Below are 19,130 nucleotides of genomic sequence, written 5' to 3' on the forward strand. Positions count from 1 at the left end.
TAACTAAGTTATCTAAAATTAGTAAAGGATATAAGTAAATTTAACGTGGTCAGGTAGTTTGATGAGTAATTTCTACTTAATTATTTTAAGTTTACCCTATAATACTCAAGTACATTTAACTCAGTCGCGGGTTGGAAACTTTACTCAAACAACATAGCACTGGAAAAAAAAAAGCCTATAAAGCGTGTGGTTAAGTTACAAGCAAGTAGACAGCTCGTTATTCATTTTAAGGTAATGTGTTTACTCAATATAGTTATTAACTGAATGAACACAGAGACCTGAATACTTGGCACATCAGACACAATGAGTAAAAAATGAACATTTTAAGTAAAAAATTAACTCCAGATGTCATAAAACAGCAAGTTACTTAACCTAATAACAAAAGCAACCACAAAACAGTGTAAATACATCTCGAAGACGGCAAAACAAATTACCTCATTAATTATTCATTTTACTTTATTTAACGTATGGTTTGGCTGTGTGTCTGCCTCTTCTTCTTGTTTTTTTTTTGTTTGTTTTTTTCGGTCGTTAAAAATGTTAACTCAAGCCATTAGGTCATTTTATTTGTGCATGTATGTTTATTAATTTGTATACATAATGTTAATGTGTAATCCTATTAATTCTGAATCAGGATTTTATTTTGTTTTGTTTCGTTTTAGAACATGGACACTAACTGCTAGGCCTGTTCTGTTTTGTTTTGTTTTGACACTTTATGTACTTTTACAGTGGGGGTCTTAAAGGTGCCATAGAATGGATAACTGTATTTACTTGGCATAGTTGAATAATAAGAGTTCTGTACATGGAAATGACATACCGTGAGCCTCAAACACCATTGTTCCTCTTTCTTATGTAAATCTCGTAAATAAAAAAGACCACTGAAAAATAGGCGAATCAGAACATAACACCGACTATGACATAACAGTCAGGATCACTAATAGTTACGCCCCCAACATTTGCATATACCCACCCATGTTCTAGGCCAGCCGAACCATCAGAAGTTCTGCAGGTATTGTGAAGAAACAAGCGAGGACAACAGCGAAAATGGCAGATCATGGAAATAAATGTTATGTTCCAGGCTGTGCAGGGGATGTGAACTGCAGGGATGGGTTGGTGTCTGTATTCAGAAAGACACGGAAAGCAAATAACGCGTTCTAATAAAATAATGCGAGCCACTAAAGGGACATGGTTAGCTCCTTGCTAGCGGTAGCTTGCTACATTGCAGTACATAAGTTTTCACTTACCACATAAACAGAGTAAGTAGAGATGACTGAGGATGATGGTGAATGATTTACAGATCCTGAGCACCACTGACAAGCATCTGATCTTGTAAAATGTGTGGTAAGTACTGCCGCTCCATAGTATAAACAGAGTTCGTGCGATCGTAAATCTCGAAAGTGAAGGTGAAAGTAAAAAGTGATCGTGCACCATATTAATAGCGGCTCCCTGATGCCCGCATTTTACATACAGTATAATTACCCGACGATATAACTGCAAGAGAAAGTATTGAAATATATATTTTCCTCCCTGTGTTTCCTTCCTGCTGTGTGTGAGCTACTGAAATGAGCCGCACTGTGAAACAGCCAATCAGAGCAGAGCTCAATATTATTATTCATGACCCTTCCAAATAAGCCAATAACAGACCATTTCATTCTAGGGAGAAATCCTAGGGTTGTAAATGCACATGTAAAACTGTTTCTGGAGAATTTTTGCCCTTACCTAAGCCAAATACCTTCTATGTAGATATCAGAGAACAATTTAAAATATTGTATCAATGCATTCTATGGCACCTTTAAATTTAGATTACCTGGGGGCCTCTAGATAGGTATTTTATTTTATTTTATTTTCATTTTTTATTTTTTTATTGGATTACAAAGTTTATTTTACTTTATTTGACATGTGGTTTGACTGTATGTCTGCCTCTTGTTTTTTTTTTTTGTTTGTTTGTTTTTTTTAACAGTCATTAAGAATGTTAACTCAAGCCATTATGTCATTTTATTTGTGCATGTATGTTTGTTAATTTGTATACATAATTTTAATGTGAAATCCTGAATCAGGATTTGCCCATTGTGTGGACCAAATGTCCCCCAATAGTAAGACCTGAAATTGCAGTCTATATAAGGAACATGGCTTAATAAACATATTAAAAAAATATCTTAATGAAAATATAAGGGTTTGCGTGAAGGTTAGGAACAGGGTTACGAATCAAAAGCGTCATTAGCTCATTATAAAACAGTGGAAGTCAATGAAATGGCCCCACCCTTATAGAAACACAAGTGTGTGAGCGTGTTAGAGAACGGGGGAGAAAGTGTTGTATAATAAGTCAGGTACAGCTGACAGCGGTGGCTCTCAGACTGCAGCTCTATAAATAGACGAGGAGAGATGGGAATAAATCAGCCAGTCAGCATCTTCCTCTCACTCTCATCCAGCTCCTCCCCTTTCTCTGTTCCCTCTTCCTCCTCCAACCCCCTTTGGCTCTCTTTCTTCACCTCCTCCCCTTTTGCTCTGTTCATTCCCTCTCTCTCCCCTCCTTTCTGTCCATCCCCAGTAATTTACATTAATATTAACTGCATAACCAGTCTTCCTTCAGCCTCTCCTATGTCCTTTTTGCTTTTTTCTGTTCTTTTTTTTTTTTGCTTTTAGTTTGTTCTATTGAACACAGAGTTGAAGGCAGTAGATTTGTTTAGTTGACACTCATATCAAAGCCGTTTTAGTCAGGTTGTAATATGTCAAGGATAATTTTCCTATATGTCCTGCCCAATGAAGCCGGTTTAGGTGGTCAGCTTTGTCCAGAAACACGTGGTGTTGAAACTGATATTTTACTGCTGCAACTGTGGGTCTGAATGTTGATTAAAATTCCCGTGTCACATGTTTCACTAGCAGCGGTGCTGTATCGATTCAGTTGGATTTGCGTCTTTGTTCTTCTCTGCATGTTATCACTGAAGAGAATCAGTTTCCAGTGACTTTCCTGCACAAATAAAGGTCATATGAATACAAAGCAGTGGTATCCACATTTATCTCTATTCTCTGCGCATGGACCTCTGACATTCACTCTGCGGGGGGACGGGCAGTGTGCGCCATCCTCTCCAAAACCATTAGTGCCCACTGTTTATTTTCTTGGAGTCCATAGTCTTGGATTCACACACTGTCGAGTAGATGTCTGACTAGGGGAAATGTTAATACTGTATGGTCATTTAGAATTTTCACTTTATCAGTGTTCAGAATGGGCATTAGCTTAGTCTGGATGCAAATATGTTTACATGAGCTCGGGTTAAGTGCCTTTGTCTGCTTTTACAGATGCTTTTCCCGATTCAAAAAAGCTGTCACTAAAAGCAAATCCTGTATGAGTAGAAGGGGTGCTGTTTACCACAATATCCCAGTTTAAACTTTGACTGACCTTGTCTTTTCTTGTCTCTCCAGAATCCTGTCCACAGTGGGCTCAGACTTTGATCTGAGGACGCTGCGTGCTGTTCGAGTGTTGAGACCCCTCAAACTGGTGTCTGGGATTCCCAGTAAGTAACATATTGTCATTGTTTACTCATGTACAGTATATGTACAGGTGTTGGACAAACTAATGTGAATGTATTTGCTTATATTTATCTTTTCATTGTCTATATTCTTTAATTTGTAAATCAGTGTAGTAGTGTAGTTGTATCATGTAGTTGTGTTCATCAGTGTTTAGTATAAGCCATGAGTGAAATGGGTGATTTGTCAGATGTCCAAAATGGACAAATCTTGGGAGCCCATTTAGCTGGAGCCTTTGTGACTCTGACGGTCACATTTTTGGTGCTTTAAGAACAAAAATAATGATGATGAAATAATGATCATGGCTGCATAAACAAAGCATGGCAAGATTTATCAGCAAAAAAGAATAGTGCATGAGAATTTAAAATGAAAGGGACCCTTACGAAAAAGAAGTTTATTCAAATGTGCTATTAGTATACTTCTTTTAAACTAAACTAAAAAAAAAATAAAAAATAGGAAAGTATACTTTTAGTCTACTTTTTATGTACTTCTCAGAAATGGGCTTTATGTACTTCTCAGAAATATACTTAAAATTACATTTAAGTATACTTGACATATTTAGAAAAATGCAAAATATATTTGAGCTGTACTTGTGCTCCTAGAATCCGTGTTTTCATTGTTATATGGTAGGGGGCACTAGTACACATCTTCTGTACAGAATAAAAAAAAAAAAAAAAACAAGTGAAGAAACCAAAACAACAGATGCTTCCACGTGTAATCTAACACAATCATCAGACATAAAACAACATCAAACCCGTGTAACGTTATGGAATAAAATGTCAACCAATGAAGAGGTAATACTGTCAAGCTTTGGGGTGTTGATTGACTCCATCTACGTTTTGATTATCATTCTGAATCCAATTCAGTATTCTTTCAGCTTTTTGTTCAAAATGTTATTTATTTCTTTATTTTTTTACGGAGTGTCTATTTACACTAAGTGCAAATAGCCCAACTTGTTGGCAAAGGCTATTTACAGTAATTCTGCCCACGTGTGATTGGGATAGTCAACACTGAAAAAAGATGCTCATTTCACATCAGTATCAGTGGTGTAGATGGTAAGACACATGCTTTTTGACGCGATTGACCTGAGTTCGAGCCCGCCTTTTGCCGAACTTTTTTTTTCTCTCTTTTCAAATCTTATATCGCATCGGAAAGGCATTTATTTTCATTAAAAATGAAAGAAATTATCAAAAAGTTGAAAATAAAATATCGGTTATGGTTAGGGTAGGTGTAGGGAGGGCTTTATTGTCCCAATAAAGTGGCATCCATTTAATAATTTGAATTAAAACTATAATTTACACTCAATACATTATTATTGTGTACTGTTTTATAATGTACTACAATACTGAGGTGCAGATAATTGCCACTATTTGCAATAAGTATATAAAATATATAATATAAGTATATAAAAAGCAGACAATCTTGCTATTTTAACATAGTGTAAATAGAATCCATTGCTATTTGCACTTAGTGTTACCCCATGATTTACTCACCCTCAAGCCATCCTAGATATATATGACTTTCTTCTTTCATATGAATACAGTTGGAGTTATATTAAAAAAATGTCCTGGCTCTTCCAAGCTTTATAATGGCAGTGAATTGTTGTCGAGGATTTGAAGCCCAAAAAAGTGCATAAATCCATCATAAAACGTGTCCTACATGACTCCGGGGCGTTAATAAAGGCCTTCTAAATGAATTGATGTGTTTGTAAGTAAATATCTATATTTACAACTTTATAAACTGTAATCTCTAGCTTCCGCTAACTTTTGTACATGCGTTCACGAGAGACAGGCATCCAGCATGCACTATAGGCTTAGCATCTCCTCTTTGCTTATATCGAAATCCTCCATCATTTTCCTTTACAAATCCACGTATTGTACTTGTTTGTACACATTTCGTGGTTGGTGTTTTGTTTTGCTCTCTCCTCTGCGCTTCCGTGTTCATCACTTATAACGCTACTCTGTGTGGAGTACTTTATATGATGAATGGATGCACTTCATTTTGCTTCAAAATCTTGACCACAATTCACTGCCATTATAAAGCTTGGAAAAGCCAGGACATTTTTAAATGTAACTCTTTAATATAACTACTTTTCATTTTTGGTTGAACTATTGCGTTAGGTTCCTCAAATGAAACTATCACATGACCTGAGTAGACATGAATACAGTGAAGAGTAAGGATTGCTTTTATGATGCTGATGCAGTATATTAGTATGATAACTCTCAGTTTACGTTATACCTTTTGTGCCCATTTTACCCTCTGCCAAAATTGATTTGGAATCCAATTTTATGCTGCAAAAAACAAACAAAACTAAAACCTTTGACAATGTAAAAATGCTTGTTTCTTCCAGGCTTGCAGGTTGTGCTTAAATCCATCATGAAGGCTATGATCCCTCTGCTGCAGATTGGTCTTCTGCTCTTCTTTGCCATCCTCATGTTCGCCATCATTGGTCTTGAGTTCTACATGGGCAAATTTCACACCACTTGCTTTGACAACATCACCGGTAAGGGCCTTTATGTGCTTGTTCTCACCTGCATCTTCATTCCTGATCTCCAAAACTGTCACTAACTATCGCAAGCACACCAATTTGATTGTGTATGAAAAAACACCCTTTTCCTTCTGATAGATGAGATACGAGAGGAGTTTCCATGCGGAAATGAAACTAACGCTCGGACCTGTCCTAATGGAACAGTGTGTAAAAAGTACTGGATTGGACCCAACTATGGTATTACGCAGTTTGACAACATCCTGTTTGCCGTGCTCACAGTCTTCCAGTGCATCACCATGGAGGGCTGGACTGACCTGTTATACTATGTAAGTCACATTGCAAAATATCATTAAATGTCAGCATCATTACCGCAGTTTTCAGTCACATGATCCTTCAGAAATCATTCTAATATGTTGATTTGTTGCTCAAGAAACATTTCTCATTACAATCAATGTTGAAAACATTGTGGAAACTGGAGCTTCAGGATTCTCTGAAAAATAGAAAGATCAAATAAAGCATTTATTGAAGTCAATAAAACGCATTCTTGCTGAATAAAAGTATTATTTCTATTGAATATATATTTTATAGCAGCACAGCAGTCTTTGTGCGCAAATAACACTTTTGTCTTAGATGGGCTTGGAATTGTTGGGCCTCAACTTTTAACATGGACATCCTGTATTATTATGGTTTTGATTAATCCTCCGAGTAGAGGATTACTGATTTCTTTTACTTAAAGATTATCAGAAAGTATCCAATATAAGGGACTGAACAGCCCCACCTAATCCACATCCCCTGTACCTTTCAGTCGCAGACATAGAGTAAGCAAAATCTCGCCTATAGAGTCAAAGACGGTGCAGTGCATTTATAGTCTTATCGCTTGTGGCCAGCCCGTCCACTCTGAACAGACAGTGCTGTTTCCGGTGAGTTCACCCGCCCTCTGCGACAGAAAATAGGGCAGTGAAGTCAATGCTATGTTCAAGATTTTCACAAACTAATGATGTTACCTCAGGGGCCAGTTTAATCCCAATACCACGTCAATCCATCTCGCAAATCAACAGCAGGTTTACCTGAAGGATTAAAGGTTTATTTTAGAAATTATCTTGCCAATGAGAATTAGCCTGAGGATGGTTATTCCATATGACTAAGGCTTGCAGTTCTGTACAGCCCAATCAGATGGCATCATCTCTTATTTGGTTTTACTGTATTTTTATCCCTGTTTTCTTTTTATTACTCTTGCTGCTTGGCTCGCTGTACCCCCGATTTTTACTTGCCCCAGCTTTTTCCTTCCTCCTGTTTCTCTCCAGTGAACGGGGCTCTATATATAACAGACCCTGCTCAACTGAAGTTATTCTTACAGCTGCTGAGAAAGAAACCTATGAAAATTTAATTGCAAAAAAGCTGCAGTACATACTGGGGCTTTCAGAGCTCTCAGACATGCAAAGAGAGTGAAGGAGCGGACGAAAAAAAAGTGGGGCAGATCAAGGGAGACAGAAGAAAGGACAGTGAAGACTATGGGGCATAGCTACAACAAAATGACATTGTATATTACAAATATTGACAAATTGCTCAAATTTAAGCATCTGTGAAATGCATAAATGTAATGTAAATAAAAATTAAAAAAAAATCTAAAGATCTCAGCAGATTCAGCTGGGTTATTTTAAAATATCCTCAAAGGATTAGCTAGTTTACTTCAGATGTGAGTTCCGCACAGGGCTGCGACGATAAATCTATACATTGCAATTCATGGATCGATTCCGAGATTTTAAGAATACATCGCAATACATCTGGAATCTATTCTGAGCTTAGATTTTAACAGCAGATGGCGTTCTAATCTAGTTTTTAACTGCACACTCAAATGCTCACGAAAAAGAGCGCTGAAGAGCACTTGTGCGTTTAACTGAGTCACGTAATTGTGCTCAGAATGCTTTTATGAAGCAAGATTAATGTGAACACAGCCCACTGTGAACACCCTTATAATTCGCTTCAACCTTTTCGAAGTTTATGAATGATTATTTTGGGTTCATGTGCGTGTAAATAATTGGAAGCAAGCAGAGTACGGCTGTTTCTAAAGCATGTAGTGTCATCTGCTGTCAAAGCTCAGAATCAAATCTAGAGAGAATTGCGATGCATTCGGAAAATCTCAGATTCAATGCAGAATCATTTCCTGATTTGCAATGCATCGATTTATTTTCCCAGCCCTAGTTCCAAACACTTGTGAACTTTTTGGGGTTTTCTGAAATGCAAAAGGGAATATTTAGCATTGGAGCAATAGCCAGTGGGCAGTGTGCCGACATAAAGCGTTGTTGTGTTGCGGGCATCCCGAGTTCGAATCCTGGCTCAAGGACATTTCCGATTACCCCCCCCCCCCCACACACACACACACACTCACACACACTTTGCTTCCTGTCTACTCTACACAATCCTATATTAATAAAGGCAAAATTCCCCCCAAAAAATAAGCTTTAAAAGGAAGTATTTAGCACAATGTCCAAGCTGCTTTTTACGTTCAATGAAAGTCTAAGATTTTCAGTGAATAATAGCTTCAGAACACTTGAATAATAATTGAGTATAATGCACAAGCCATATGGCCTATTTTTTTTATTATTCTTTAATGGTGCTTTTTGACACAGTTTTCATTTTTTGGGTGAACGATCCCTTTAAAAGAAAATTTGTCCCCTTGAAATGCAGAGATTGTAACATCATCTCCAGTTTTCCTAAAGCAGCACTTGTGGGCTGTTTTGATCTGGGCTTTTGTAGCCTGGGCTTCTTCCCTAGAAGCAGCCAGTGGAGCAATGCCACACAAGATGGCTGCCCATTTGTTCCTCTCTGCAGTGACTGGGTGCAGCGGTGCTGAGCACCCAGCTGTATGTACCACAGATGAAGCAGCCCCATCCAGATGGTTGCCATTCTCAGGTTGCACGTCACATGGTACATGGTGTCCTAGGATCTGCCACGGTTCTGTCATAATGTTCTCATCCTCTGTTAGTGGGGTCAAATTTCCCGTCACCTTATAAAAATTACCAAATAAAAATGGCAAACATTCTGATGTCTTTCTACTTGACACCATTGGAAGTGAGCTGTGGAGAGTCCTGGGAAGACAAACACAAAGAAAACCAGATGAACAAACTGTACTCTCAGCTGGAGAGAGAAAAAATGTTTGGCTGTTTTATGCCGTTACAGAGCAATGATGCTTCAGGGAGTGCATGGAACTGGATGTACTTCATCCCCCTCATCATCATCGGCTCCTTCTTCATGCTCAATCTTGTGCTGGGTGTGCTGTCAGGGTAAGAAACCTCTCTCAGACAGTGTAAGCTCTTCTCAAATTCTGCTCTTTCATTTTTTTTTTTTTTTTTCAGATCTACACTGGTGCATTGTCTGATTTTCTTATGAATTACAGTGTTCATGTTAGTTTTGTGGATTTTATGTGAACTACAGTTTGTGGATGTTATGTGTTTAAAAAAATAATTGTTTTTGTATTGTGTGATATTATTTTTTTATTAGCCTATGCAGAGGCAGGTATCTTGGGTATACCACCAAAAATGGAAATGACTTTAGATTAGATTACAAATATTTTACAGGTTCAATTATAATTTTTTTTTCATTATATAATTTTTTTTTCATTATATTATCAGCAGAGCAATTTTAATAAAAACTGAGTGAAAAACAGCATCTTTTGCTTCTGTGGAAAGAAATCTGATCTTTTGTACAAATAAGCTCACATGTCAGTGTCACAAATTTTCTGATTTTATTATATTAGTGAGCTAGTGAAGAATCTGAGATTTCTTTCTTTATCATTTTGTCATCGTCATCTTTTTTAAAACATGTTTTCAGATTTAAATTACATTTTGAATCCCAGATTTTTTGTGTTGTTTAAAACAAGTTCATTAATGAGATATACATCAAATTCCTGAATTTCAATATTTATATTGCACACTCTTTATTAAAAAGTCCCTCAAAAATATTTAAAAACACCACATTTCCATTATCCATCGATAAAGACATCCGAAGTTTAAAATGCTTAGAATTATGCTTAAACATCTTATGTTATTATGGAGTCCCGTGCTTAACATGCAGAAATAAAATAGGTGTAATAGAATTAGTTCCCTCACTTTAGGGAATGAATTGTTAATTCGTGGCCAAGATGTCTTGATTTTATACCCTCTCCAAAAATCTCCAAAATAACTAGTGTGTATGTGCATTTTGTGTTCTTCCATTGACAAGCATTTGTTTGCATGCATGTGTATGTGATACAGAGAGTTTGCCAAAGAAAGGGAGCGCGTGGAGAACAGGAGAGAGTTTCTTAAGCTGAAGCGTCAGCAGCAGATAGAGAGAGAGCTGAACGGATATCTGGAGTGGATCTGCAAAGCAGGTAAATGCTATAGAAAGAGCCATTAAATACTCCAAAGAGAAGCTAAAGCCAAGAATTCAGATAGTAGCTTGTCTCTTTTGATATGGATGTCTTTACACTCAGTATTGGAACGTGCTGATAACGTACAAAATGTTTCATTAGGCTCCTTTTAAGCACTAGAAATTTTCCCCATTTTCATGACTTTTCCAGTGGTTTGATTTGAATCTTTTTTGATTGTGTACAGAAGAAGTGATTTTGGCTGACGAGGACAATGACCCAGATGACCGGATGCCCTTTGACGGTATTTACGTGAACTCCTCCATCCTTCCTTCCTTTTCATCCCCCTCTGCTGCTCTCTTTGCTCCCTCACTGGGACTAGGTGTTGATTTCCCATTGTAAAAGAATAGAGAGATCAATAGCGTGTTGGCTTTGCTGAGGGGGTGATATTGTATACTTCTTGTCCATATGCACAGTTAATGTAGTGTTCATGAGCACATTTACATGGGCCGTCAGCCTGTAGCTTATAGCAGACATGTGATAGACACACTACACTTCCTAGTTATCTCGTTTAGTTCTTTCTGTTCATCTATTTATCTGTTATGTATTAATATTTTAGGTTGTCAGAATCTGTATGTATATCTGTATGTGACTGTGGTCTGTTACACACAGGCTCGCGAAGGAGGCCTACCATCAAGAAGAGTAAAGCAGACCTGCTCGATGCAGAGGATGGAGATGGAGATATAGGTGCATTTGAGTTATATAAAAACGCACAAAAACACACTTGTATGTTTTTTTGGCTCAGGGATGATAAATGGGGTTTTGGCATAAAAATTACCATAAAAACATGTTAGTTTTTGGTATTCTTTAAAAGACGATTTAAAAACCTTAGGATAGTATTGATAAAAAGTAACATGGTGTATATCATAGTGCTGAGCTTTTATTAATACTTTGAATCGGTTTTAATTTTTAATTTTATTTTCCATTTTCATATATATATATATATATATATATATGTGTGTGTGTGTGTGTGTGTGTATGTAGATGTGACCCTGGACCACAAAACCAGTCTTAAGTAGCATACTTATATTTGTAGCATTAGCCAACAATACATTGTATGGGTCAAAATTATAGACTTTTATTTTATGCCAAAAATCATTAGGATATTAAGTAAAGATCATGTTCCATGAAGATATTTTGGAAATTTCTTATCGTAAATATATCAAAACTTCACCATCTTTTTTTTTTCTTTTTGTAAGGGACCATTGTTCACCTGAATAACACTGTTCCCCTGTTAACATCTTTTAATTGCTCCAGAGAGATTGTTCCTGCTATTGGTGTACTTCAATAAGTACATGCTTATCTACAGTAGGCTCCAAAAGATTGATTTGCATTTTTTTGTAAATTTAATATGTATTTTGATTTACAAAATACAGGTGCATCTCATTTATTTCAGTAATTCAACTCAAATTGTGAAACTCGTGTATTAAATAAATTCAATGCACACAGACTGAAGTAGTTTAAGTCTTTGGTTCTTTTAATTGTGATGATTTTGGCTCACATTTAACAAAAACCCACCAATTCACTATCTCAACAAATTAGAATATGGTGACATGCCAATCAGCTAATCAACTCAAAACACCTGCAAAGGTTTCCTGAGACTTCAAAACGGTCTTTCAGTTTGGTTCACTAGGCTACACAATCATGGGGAAGACTGCTGATCTGACAGTTGTCCAGAAGACAATCATTGACACCCTTCACAAGGAGGATAAGCCACAAACATTCATTGCCAAAGAAGCTGGCTGTTCACAGAGTGCTGTATCCAAGCATGTTAACAGAAAGTTGAGTGGAAGGAAAAAGTGTGGAAGAAAAAGATGCACAACCGAGAGAACCGCAGCCTTATGAGGATTGTCAAGCAAAATCAATTCAAGAATTTGGGTGAACTTGACAAGGAATGGACCGAGGCTGGGGTCAAGGCATCAAGAGCCACCACACACAGACGTGTCAAGGAATTTGGCTACAGTTGTCATATTCCTCTTGTTAAGCCACTCTTGAACCACAGACAATGTCAGGGGCGTCTTACCTGGGCTAAGGAGAAGAAGAACTAGACTGTTGCCCAGTGGTCCAAAGTCCTCTTTTAAGATGAGAGCAAGTTTTGTATTTCATTTGGAAACCAAGGTCCTAGAGTCTGGAGGAAGGGTGGAGAAGCTCATAGCCTGAGTTGCTTGAAGTCCAGTGTTAAGTTTCCACAGTTTGTGATGATTTGGGGTGCAATGTCATCTGCTGGTGTTGGTCCATTGTGTTTTTTGAAAACCAAAGTCACTGCACCCGTTTACCAAGCAATTTTGGAGCACTTCATGCTTCCTTCTGCTGACCAGCTTTTTAAAGATGCTGATTTCATTTTCCAGCAGGATTTGGCACCTGCCCACACTGCCAAAAGCACCAAAAGTTGGTTAAATGACCATGGTGTTGGTGTGCTTGACTGGCCAGCAAACTCACCAGACCTGAACCCCATAGAGAATCTATGGGGTATTGTCAAGAGGAAAATGAGAAACAAGAGACCAAAAAATGCAGATGAGCTGAAGACCACTGTCAAAGAAACCTGGGCTTCCATACCACCTCAGCAGTGCCACAAACTGATCACCTCCATGCCACGCCGAATTGAGGCAGTAATTAAAGCAAAAGGAGCCCCTACCAAGTATTGAGTACATATACAGTAAATGAACATACTTTCCAGAAGACCAACAATTCACTAAAAATGTTTTTTTTATTGGTCTTATGAAGTATTCTAATTTGTTGAGATTTTTGTTAAATGTGAGCCAAAATCATCACAATTAAAAGAACCAAAGACTTAAACTACTACAGTCTGTGTGCATTGAATTTATCTAATACACGAGTTTCACAATTTGAGTTGAATTACTGAAATAAATGAACTTTTCCACGACATTCTAATTTATTGAGATGCACCTGTATATTTTTAGCAGAGTAAAATGTTTTGATAAATTTACCTGAATTACAAAATTATCCCCCTAATTTTCAGATGTCATATCAGATAGGACATTTCAGTTTTCATTTAATTGTATTGTATTTTGTTTCCTTGCCACTCTGTTAACTGCTTCTTTTCCAACCGTCAGGTTCTCCGTTTGCACGGGGCAGTCTAAAGAGCTCGAAACTGGAGGGCTCTTCCTTCCATAAAAAGGAGCGTCGACTGCGATTCTTCATCAGGCACATAGTGAAGACGCAAACGTTTTACTGGACCGTGCTGTGTCTGGTGGGACTCAACACACTGTGTGTGGCTGCTGTGCACTACGACCAGCCCGAAAAGCTCTCCGACTTCCTCTGTAAGTCTGTCCATCTGTATGTTCTCTCATTAGTACAGTAGACCCACACACAACATGCAGACTTTTCTGTATTTTTTGGGCGTATTTTGTGGGAAAATCGGCAGAAATGTGAAGATGTATTTTCTGTGTGGACGTGCTCGAACCTGGGAGGTTTCTTTCATAGCATGTAGATGAGTGGTGAGATAATGATTTAATGATTTAAAGTAAATGCCGCCCCCCCCATATAATACATATACATTTACGTATTTTAAAATGTGGCTGCACAAATGGTTTTCTTTATTTTCTTTGTATCTGACCTTTGCAAACGCTCTTTGTCTCTGTCTGTTTCCCTCTCTCTCCTCAATCCAGACTTTGCTGAGTTCATCTTTTTGGGGATCTTTATGTCAGAGATGTGTATTAAGATGTATGGGCTGGGGACCAGACCTTATTTTCACTCCTCCTTCAACTGTTTTGACTGCATTGTGAGTTTCTCCCATCCCTCCTTCTTCTTTTACTAAATCCAAAAAAAAAAAAAAAAACATTTGAAGGAAACCAAAGCATTATACCAGCCGTTCATTGCTCTTTCAGTTCTTAATGTTAATGTAATCACTGAAGTTGTTTGTATAATTTGTAATTCACTGCACTAAATCAGTTTCTTAATCAGTATTTCAGTGTTTTGGATGTTTTAATAAATTATGATTTTGTGAGAGCTGTGAGAATCAGAAATGGGTTAGTGTTTGACATTGGGTAAGGGGTTTTTGTTTTATGGCTTGCTGTTATTGAATGAGTTTAAATGTGTGTTTTTATATATGTGTTTGTGTGTGCGTGTGTGTTTGTGTTTGTGGGACAGGTCATTTGTGGCAGCATTTTCGAGGTGTTCTGGTCTATGATCCAGCCAGGAACCTCGTTTGGGATCAGTGTGTTACGAGCTCTCAGGTTACTGAGGATCTTCAAAGTGACCAAGTGAGTCTCTCACGTCTCGTGTCCCATGTCTGTCTTTCTGTCTCACTCTTTGTCCCTTTGAACTGTTTTAAGAAGGTCTGAGCATTTTAAATGTCCTTCTTTCCCATTTTCAGGTATTGGGCGTCTCTGAGGAACCTGGTGGTGTCTTTGTTGAACTCCATGAAATCCATTATCAGTTTACTCTTCCTCCTTTTCCTCTTCATAGTGGTCTTTGCTCTGCTGGGCATGCAGCTTTTTGGAGGACAGTCAGTATAACACTACTATACACATAATAACAGAATTTATTTATTTATTTTCATGCGTCACCAGAGTCAGTCCAGGCCCTAAATAATGCATGGCATGAAAATACTCTGTGTAACAATAATATAACCACCATTTCTTCTCTTCAGGTTTAATTTTGAAGCCGGCACACCACCTACAAACTTTGATACTTTTCCTGCAGCAATAATGACAGTATTTCAGGTGAGCAAATGTGCCCATAATTTCGTGTGCAATCATTCCGTGTGTTTTCCATGGCTTTGCGATTATGGACCTTCTCTCTGCACCTTAGATCCTGACAGGTGAAGACTGGAACATGGTCATGTATGATGGGATCGAGTCTCAGGGCGGAGTCAAAAAGGGCATGGTCTTTTCAGTCTTCTTCATCGTTCTTACACTCTTCGGCAACTGTATCCAAACATGCTGAAGTGCTGTTTCGCTTCATTTTCACATACACCAGTGAAGCATTAATATGATGCTCCTTAACCCTTCTGTGAACAGACACTTTGCTCAATGTGTTCTTGGCTATCGCTGTGGACAATCTGGCCAATGCTCAAGAGCTGACCAAGGTAAACACACTTTTTGGGTAATGGATCAGGGGTTAAATACAAACAAACAAACAAATAAATAAAGTAACATTCGGTAAAAAAGAAAAACTTGATTTACAAAGACATGATCAAGTAAAATTAAATATTTAAAGAAATTCAGACTGGGATGCAACACTTCACAAAACTGCATGTGGTGTGCTTGGGCTTGTTTAGAAATAGAAGATGTTGTGTCAATTAAATAATTTTCTTTATTATTTTCTTACAGTGGTTGCATTAACTCACTAGGCACTAGTATGAGAACTCTCAATGACCATGTTTCTCCTTCTCTCTGTCAGACTGTTTATCCTTCACACTCCTACGCACCAGCGTGCATCACACACCAATATGCTTCATGTTTCTCTCCATGTATAGGATGAACAGGAGGAAGAGCAAGCAGCCAATCAGAAAATGGCTCTGCAGGCGGCCAAGGAAGTAGCAGAGGTCAGCCCTCTGTCTGCAGCCAACCTCTCCATTGCTGCGTGAGTATATCCCTCTCTCATATCTCTCTCTTTGTCCTGCTGCCACATTTTCTCTCCCACTTCTTTGTCTTCCTTTTATGTTTGTTTTTATGTGTTCAGACTATGTGTTGCTCTTGTATCAGCCAAATAAACATAGGGGTCAATAATAGACAAAAAAAAAAGGCAACACTTTCAATCTGGCTTTTTTTGGTTTCCGTCAAACAAGAGTCAAAAGTGCAGCATTTAATTGAAATAGAAATCTTCTGTAACAATATAAATGTCTGTCACTTTTGATCAATTCAATGTGTCCTTGCTGAATTAAAGTATTCATTTCTTTCCAAAAAAATTAAAATAAATTCTTACTGACCCCAAACATAAACTGTAAGTCACAAAGACCCTAGATTTTCCCCTGGCCAAACTATTTGTAGAAAATCCAAAAGGAATTGGAACCCATGTTTTTAAAGTTCATAATATTATCTAAAAATGTCTCTCAAACTGTAGATCCAGTTTAGGTTGGTAAGTGCGTTTTGGAACATAGTTGCTGGAATATTATCTTTTTTTTTTTTTTTTGGTTAGCCAGCCAAAAAATAAAAATAAAGTTCCAAAAATGTTCCAAAACAGTTTAAAGAAACATTTTTTTTTTTCTGTAATGTTTGGTGCTATAGACCTATAATGTTGTGTTTCCTGTCCATCAACAAGCTTATCTGTGATCTTCTCACAGTTATGTACACACAACTTGCATGCAGAGGCACAGACCAATTGAGGATGATTTTGGCTTGTCAGTGTGCCAATGCATCCAAGTATTTGTCAGGAAAAGAAGAGAGAATCGTGAGAGAATATGTGTGTATTAGTGAGGACGAGCTTGTGAATGAGGGACAAGAGCAAAGAGATGTTCTGTGTTTCTCACATGCTGTTTTCCTCCTCAGCGTGACAGTAAACTCTGAGCGTCTTGATGCAACAGAACACTTTCTGGACTGGTATTTATTCATTTATACTCTTTCTGTTCTTTCGAAACGCCTCTCTGTTCGCCCCACACCTCCCACTCTTCTCCCATCAGCCTTTTCGACATACGCATTTCCTCCTCGGTTCTCTGTGCTGCTCCCCGCTCTGTTCTTGAGACCGTTGGGTGGGATGGGACGGGTTTATCACTCCTCGTCTCTTCTTCTCTCTTCATCCTGCTACTCATCACCTGCTGTTCTCCTCTTATCTCCTTTACTTTCTCTCTTTCACATGCTTTGCTCCAAGGGTTGGGCGCCTGTGATGTGTTCACTCCCAGAATTATTATAGTTATCTTCTTTCTGTGTGTGTGTGTGTGTGTGTGTTTGTGTGTGTGTGTGTGTGTGTGTGTGTGTGTGTGTGTGTGTGTGTGTTTGTGTGTGTGTGTGTGTGTGTGTGTGTGTGTGTGTGTGTGTGTGTGTGTGTGTGTGTGTGTGTGTGTGTGTGTGTGTGTGTGTGTGTGTGTGTGTGTGCGTGTGTGTGCGTGTGTGTGTGTTTGTGTGTGTGTGTTCTGTGAGTGAGTTTGACCCAAGCGGTGCAATCATCCTCTTTAACAAATGGTAGCTGGTAGCTTGTAGGTGGGCATTTTCAGCCTGCGGTAGCTGCAGCAACCTCACTTTTCCCTCTTGGTGTTTACTAATCTCAGATCTACTGTAAATGTATCTCTCTCTGTCTCTCTCTCTTTTCTGCAGTAAGGAGCAACAGAAGAACCACAAAGGTTGTAAGTCGGTATGGGAGCAGCGCACTAGTGAGTTGAGACGACAGACCCTGATGAACAGCAGAGAGGCTCTTTACAATGAGTTGGACCCTGAAGATCGCTGGAAGGTGAAAGCAAATGACGGAGAAAGACATTCTTGGTCAAAGAGGATGGATTTAAATATCAGTTATCAGCTGATAAAAAAGTTTTTATAGCATCAGTCAATATTTAATTTGCCATCATCTAACGTTCGAATAAATGAATATTTAACACAAATAATTTAATAACACTGTTAAATGTAATTTCAAAATCTCAAAATGAATATCCATTATTATTGGTATTAATGGTATGACAATTACAGTTTAGACTGTACAGAAATTGAAATCTACACTCTAATACATACTATGCTAGTCACGCAATGCTGATGTTGTTAACATTAAGAATTTGAGAATAAAGTATAACAATAATAATAATTTGCACGGTTTGATGTGATATGAGCTAACCGATCTTTAGTTTGAATCACCATTGGTAGCGTGATTTATGGTAATGCTTTTTTCCTCAGTTGGTCAGAACAAACTTGGCAGACTTGTTACTAGGGTTGTTCCGATTCCGATACTAGTATCGGAAATTCCACCGATACCACAAAAAATTCTGGCATCGGTATCGGCGAGTACTTGAACCCATGTACCGATCCGATACCATTTTTAAACAAGACCTATAGTTATGCGCGCTAGCTTTGCTTAACGCTGCAAATCGGAAATCAATTCTTCTTCGCTGCTCAGAATGCAAAGACAGGAAGTTGTGCTGTGTTGCCACACAAGCAACCACTATTTAGAGCAGAGAAGAAGAAATACAAACGTGCTAGCACATTGCCAGTAAGTTAAATCACTCGCATACGCGACTAAATCTTCACCCTGGGAGACTAAATGATGTCTAATATTAGCCACTGGCTAATAAATGATCAGATTTTACTGGTAGGCTATGTATAAGTTTAGCACAGATATATTGTCACTCGCTGAACACTCTGAGCGCTTCAGAGTTTCTCTCTCCGTCAAGCGATATATTTTTCAGTTCATCTGAATGAATGCGCAGCGCAGCTGTATTTGACTTACCGTAAGCTCTAGTGTGAAGCGCACGACTCGCCGTCGCTTTGCTTTTTTCCTCACACACAGAGAGAGAGAGGGAGAGAGAGCAAGGGAGTCTTACATGTAGCCTGTCAATTCTGCATGGTATGTAAACGTTATTCTTTGTTGTATTTTTCTGTCAAAATAACGGAGTTCCTTTGGAATTCTTCAGCTTAACTGCCGGGTTCTCCGGTAGTAGGCGGAGCTAATGCGCAAACGACAATCTCATTGGCTGGCGTTCACCTATTATCGTCCCTGTTTTGATTTCAGCAAATCCGTTCGAGCCAATGCAGACAACGTGATTAATATTCATGAATCCAGCAGCTCGTTAATCCTTAGTGCGTTTTATATTGTTCTTAGTAGAATTCATAG

At 38.1% G+C, this 19,130-nt stretch overlaps 1 protein-coding gene across 1 annotated transcript in view; it reads left to right on the plus strand.

Annotated features, from left to right (window-relative positions):
* The window catches only part of cacna1aa (calcium channel, voltage-dependent, P/Q type, alpha 1A subunit, a), a 116,367-nt gene that overhangs the window by 34,147 nt on the left and 63,090 nt on the right, over positions 1 to 19,130 (plus strand). The window contains 17 exon segments of the mRNA XM_058771799.1: positions 3,418 to 3,509; positions 5,873 to 6,025; positions 6,149 to 6,336; positions 9,191 to 9,294; positions 10,264 to 10,379; positions 10,603 to 10,659; positions 11,028 to 11,102; positions 13,490 to 13,696; positions 14,045 to 14,157; positions 14,526 to 14,638; positions 14,752 to 14,883; positions 15,028 to 15,100; positions 15,189 to 15,306; positions 15,398 to 15,465; positions 15,856 to 15,962; positions 16,868 to 16,918; positions 17,630 to 17,762. Coding sequence (XP_058627782.1) covers positions 3,418 to 3,509; positions 5,873 to 6,025; positions 6,149 to 6,336; positions 9,191 to 9,294; positions 10,264 to 10,379; positions 10,603 to 10,659; positions 11,028 to 11,102; positions 13,490 to 13,696; positions 14,045 to 14,157; positions 14,526 to 14,638; positions 14,752 to 14,883; positions 15,028 to 15,100; positions 15,189 to 15,306; positions 15,398 to 15,465; positions 15,856 to 15,962; positions 16,868 to 16,918; positions 17,630 to 17,762 — 1,900 coding nt within the window.

Source organism: Onychostoma macrolepis, chromosome 03 (genome assembly GCF_012432095.1).
Source record: "Onychostoma macrolepis isolate SWU-2019 chromosome 03, ASM1243209v1, whole genome shotgun sequence".
NCBI classification, from domain to species: Eukaryota; Metazoa; Chordata; class Actinopteri; order Cypriniformes; family Cyprinidae; genus Onychostoma; species Onychostoma macrolepis.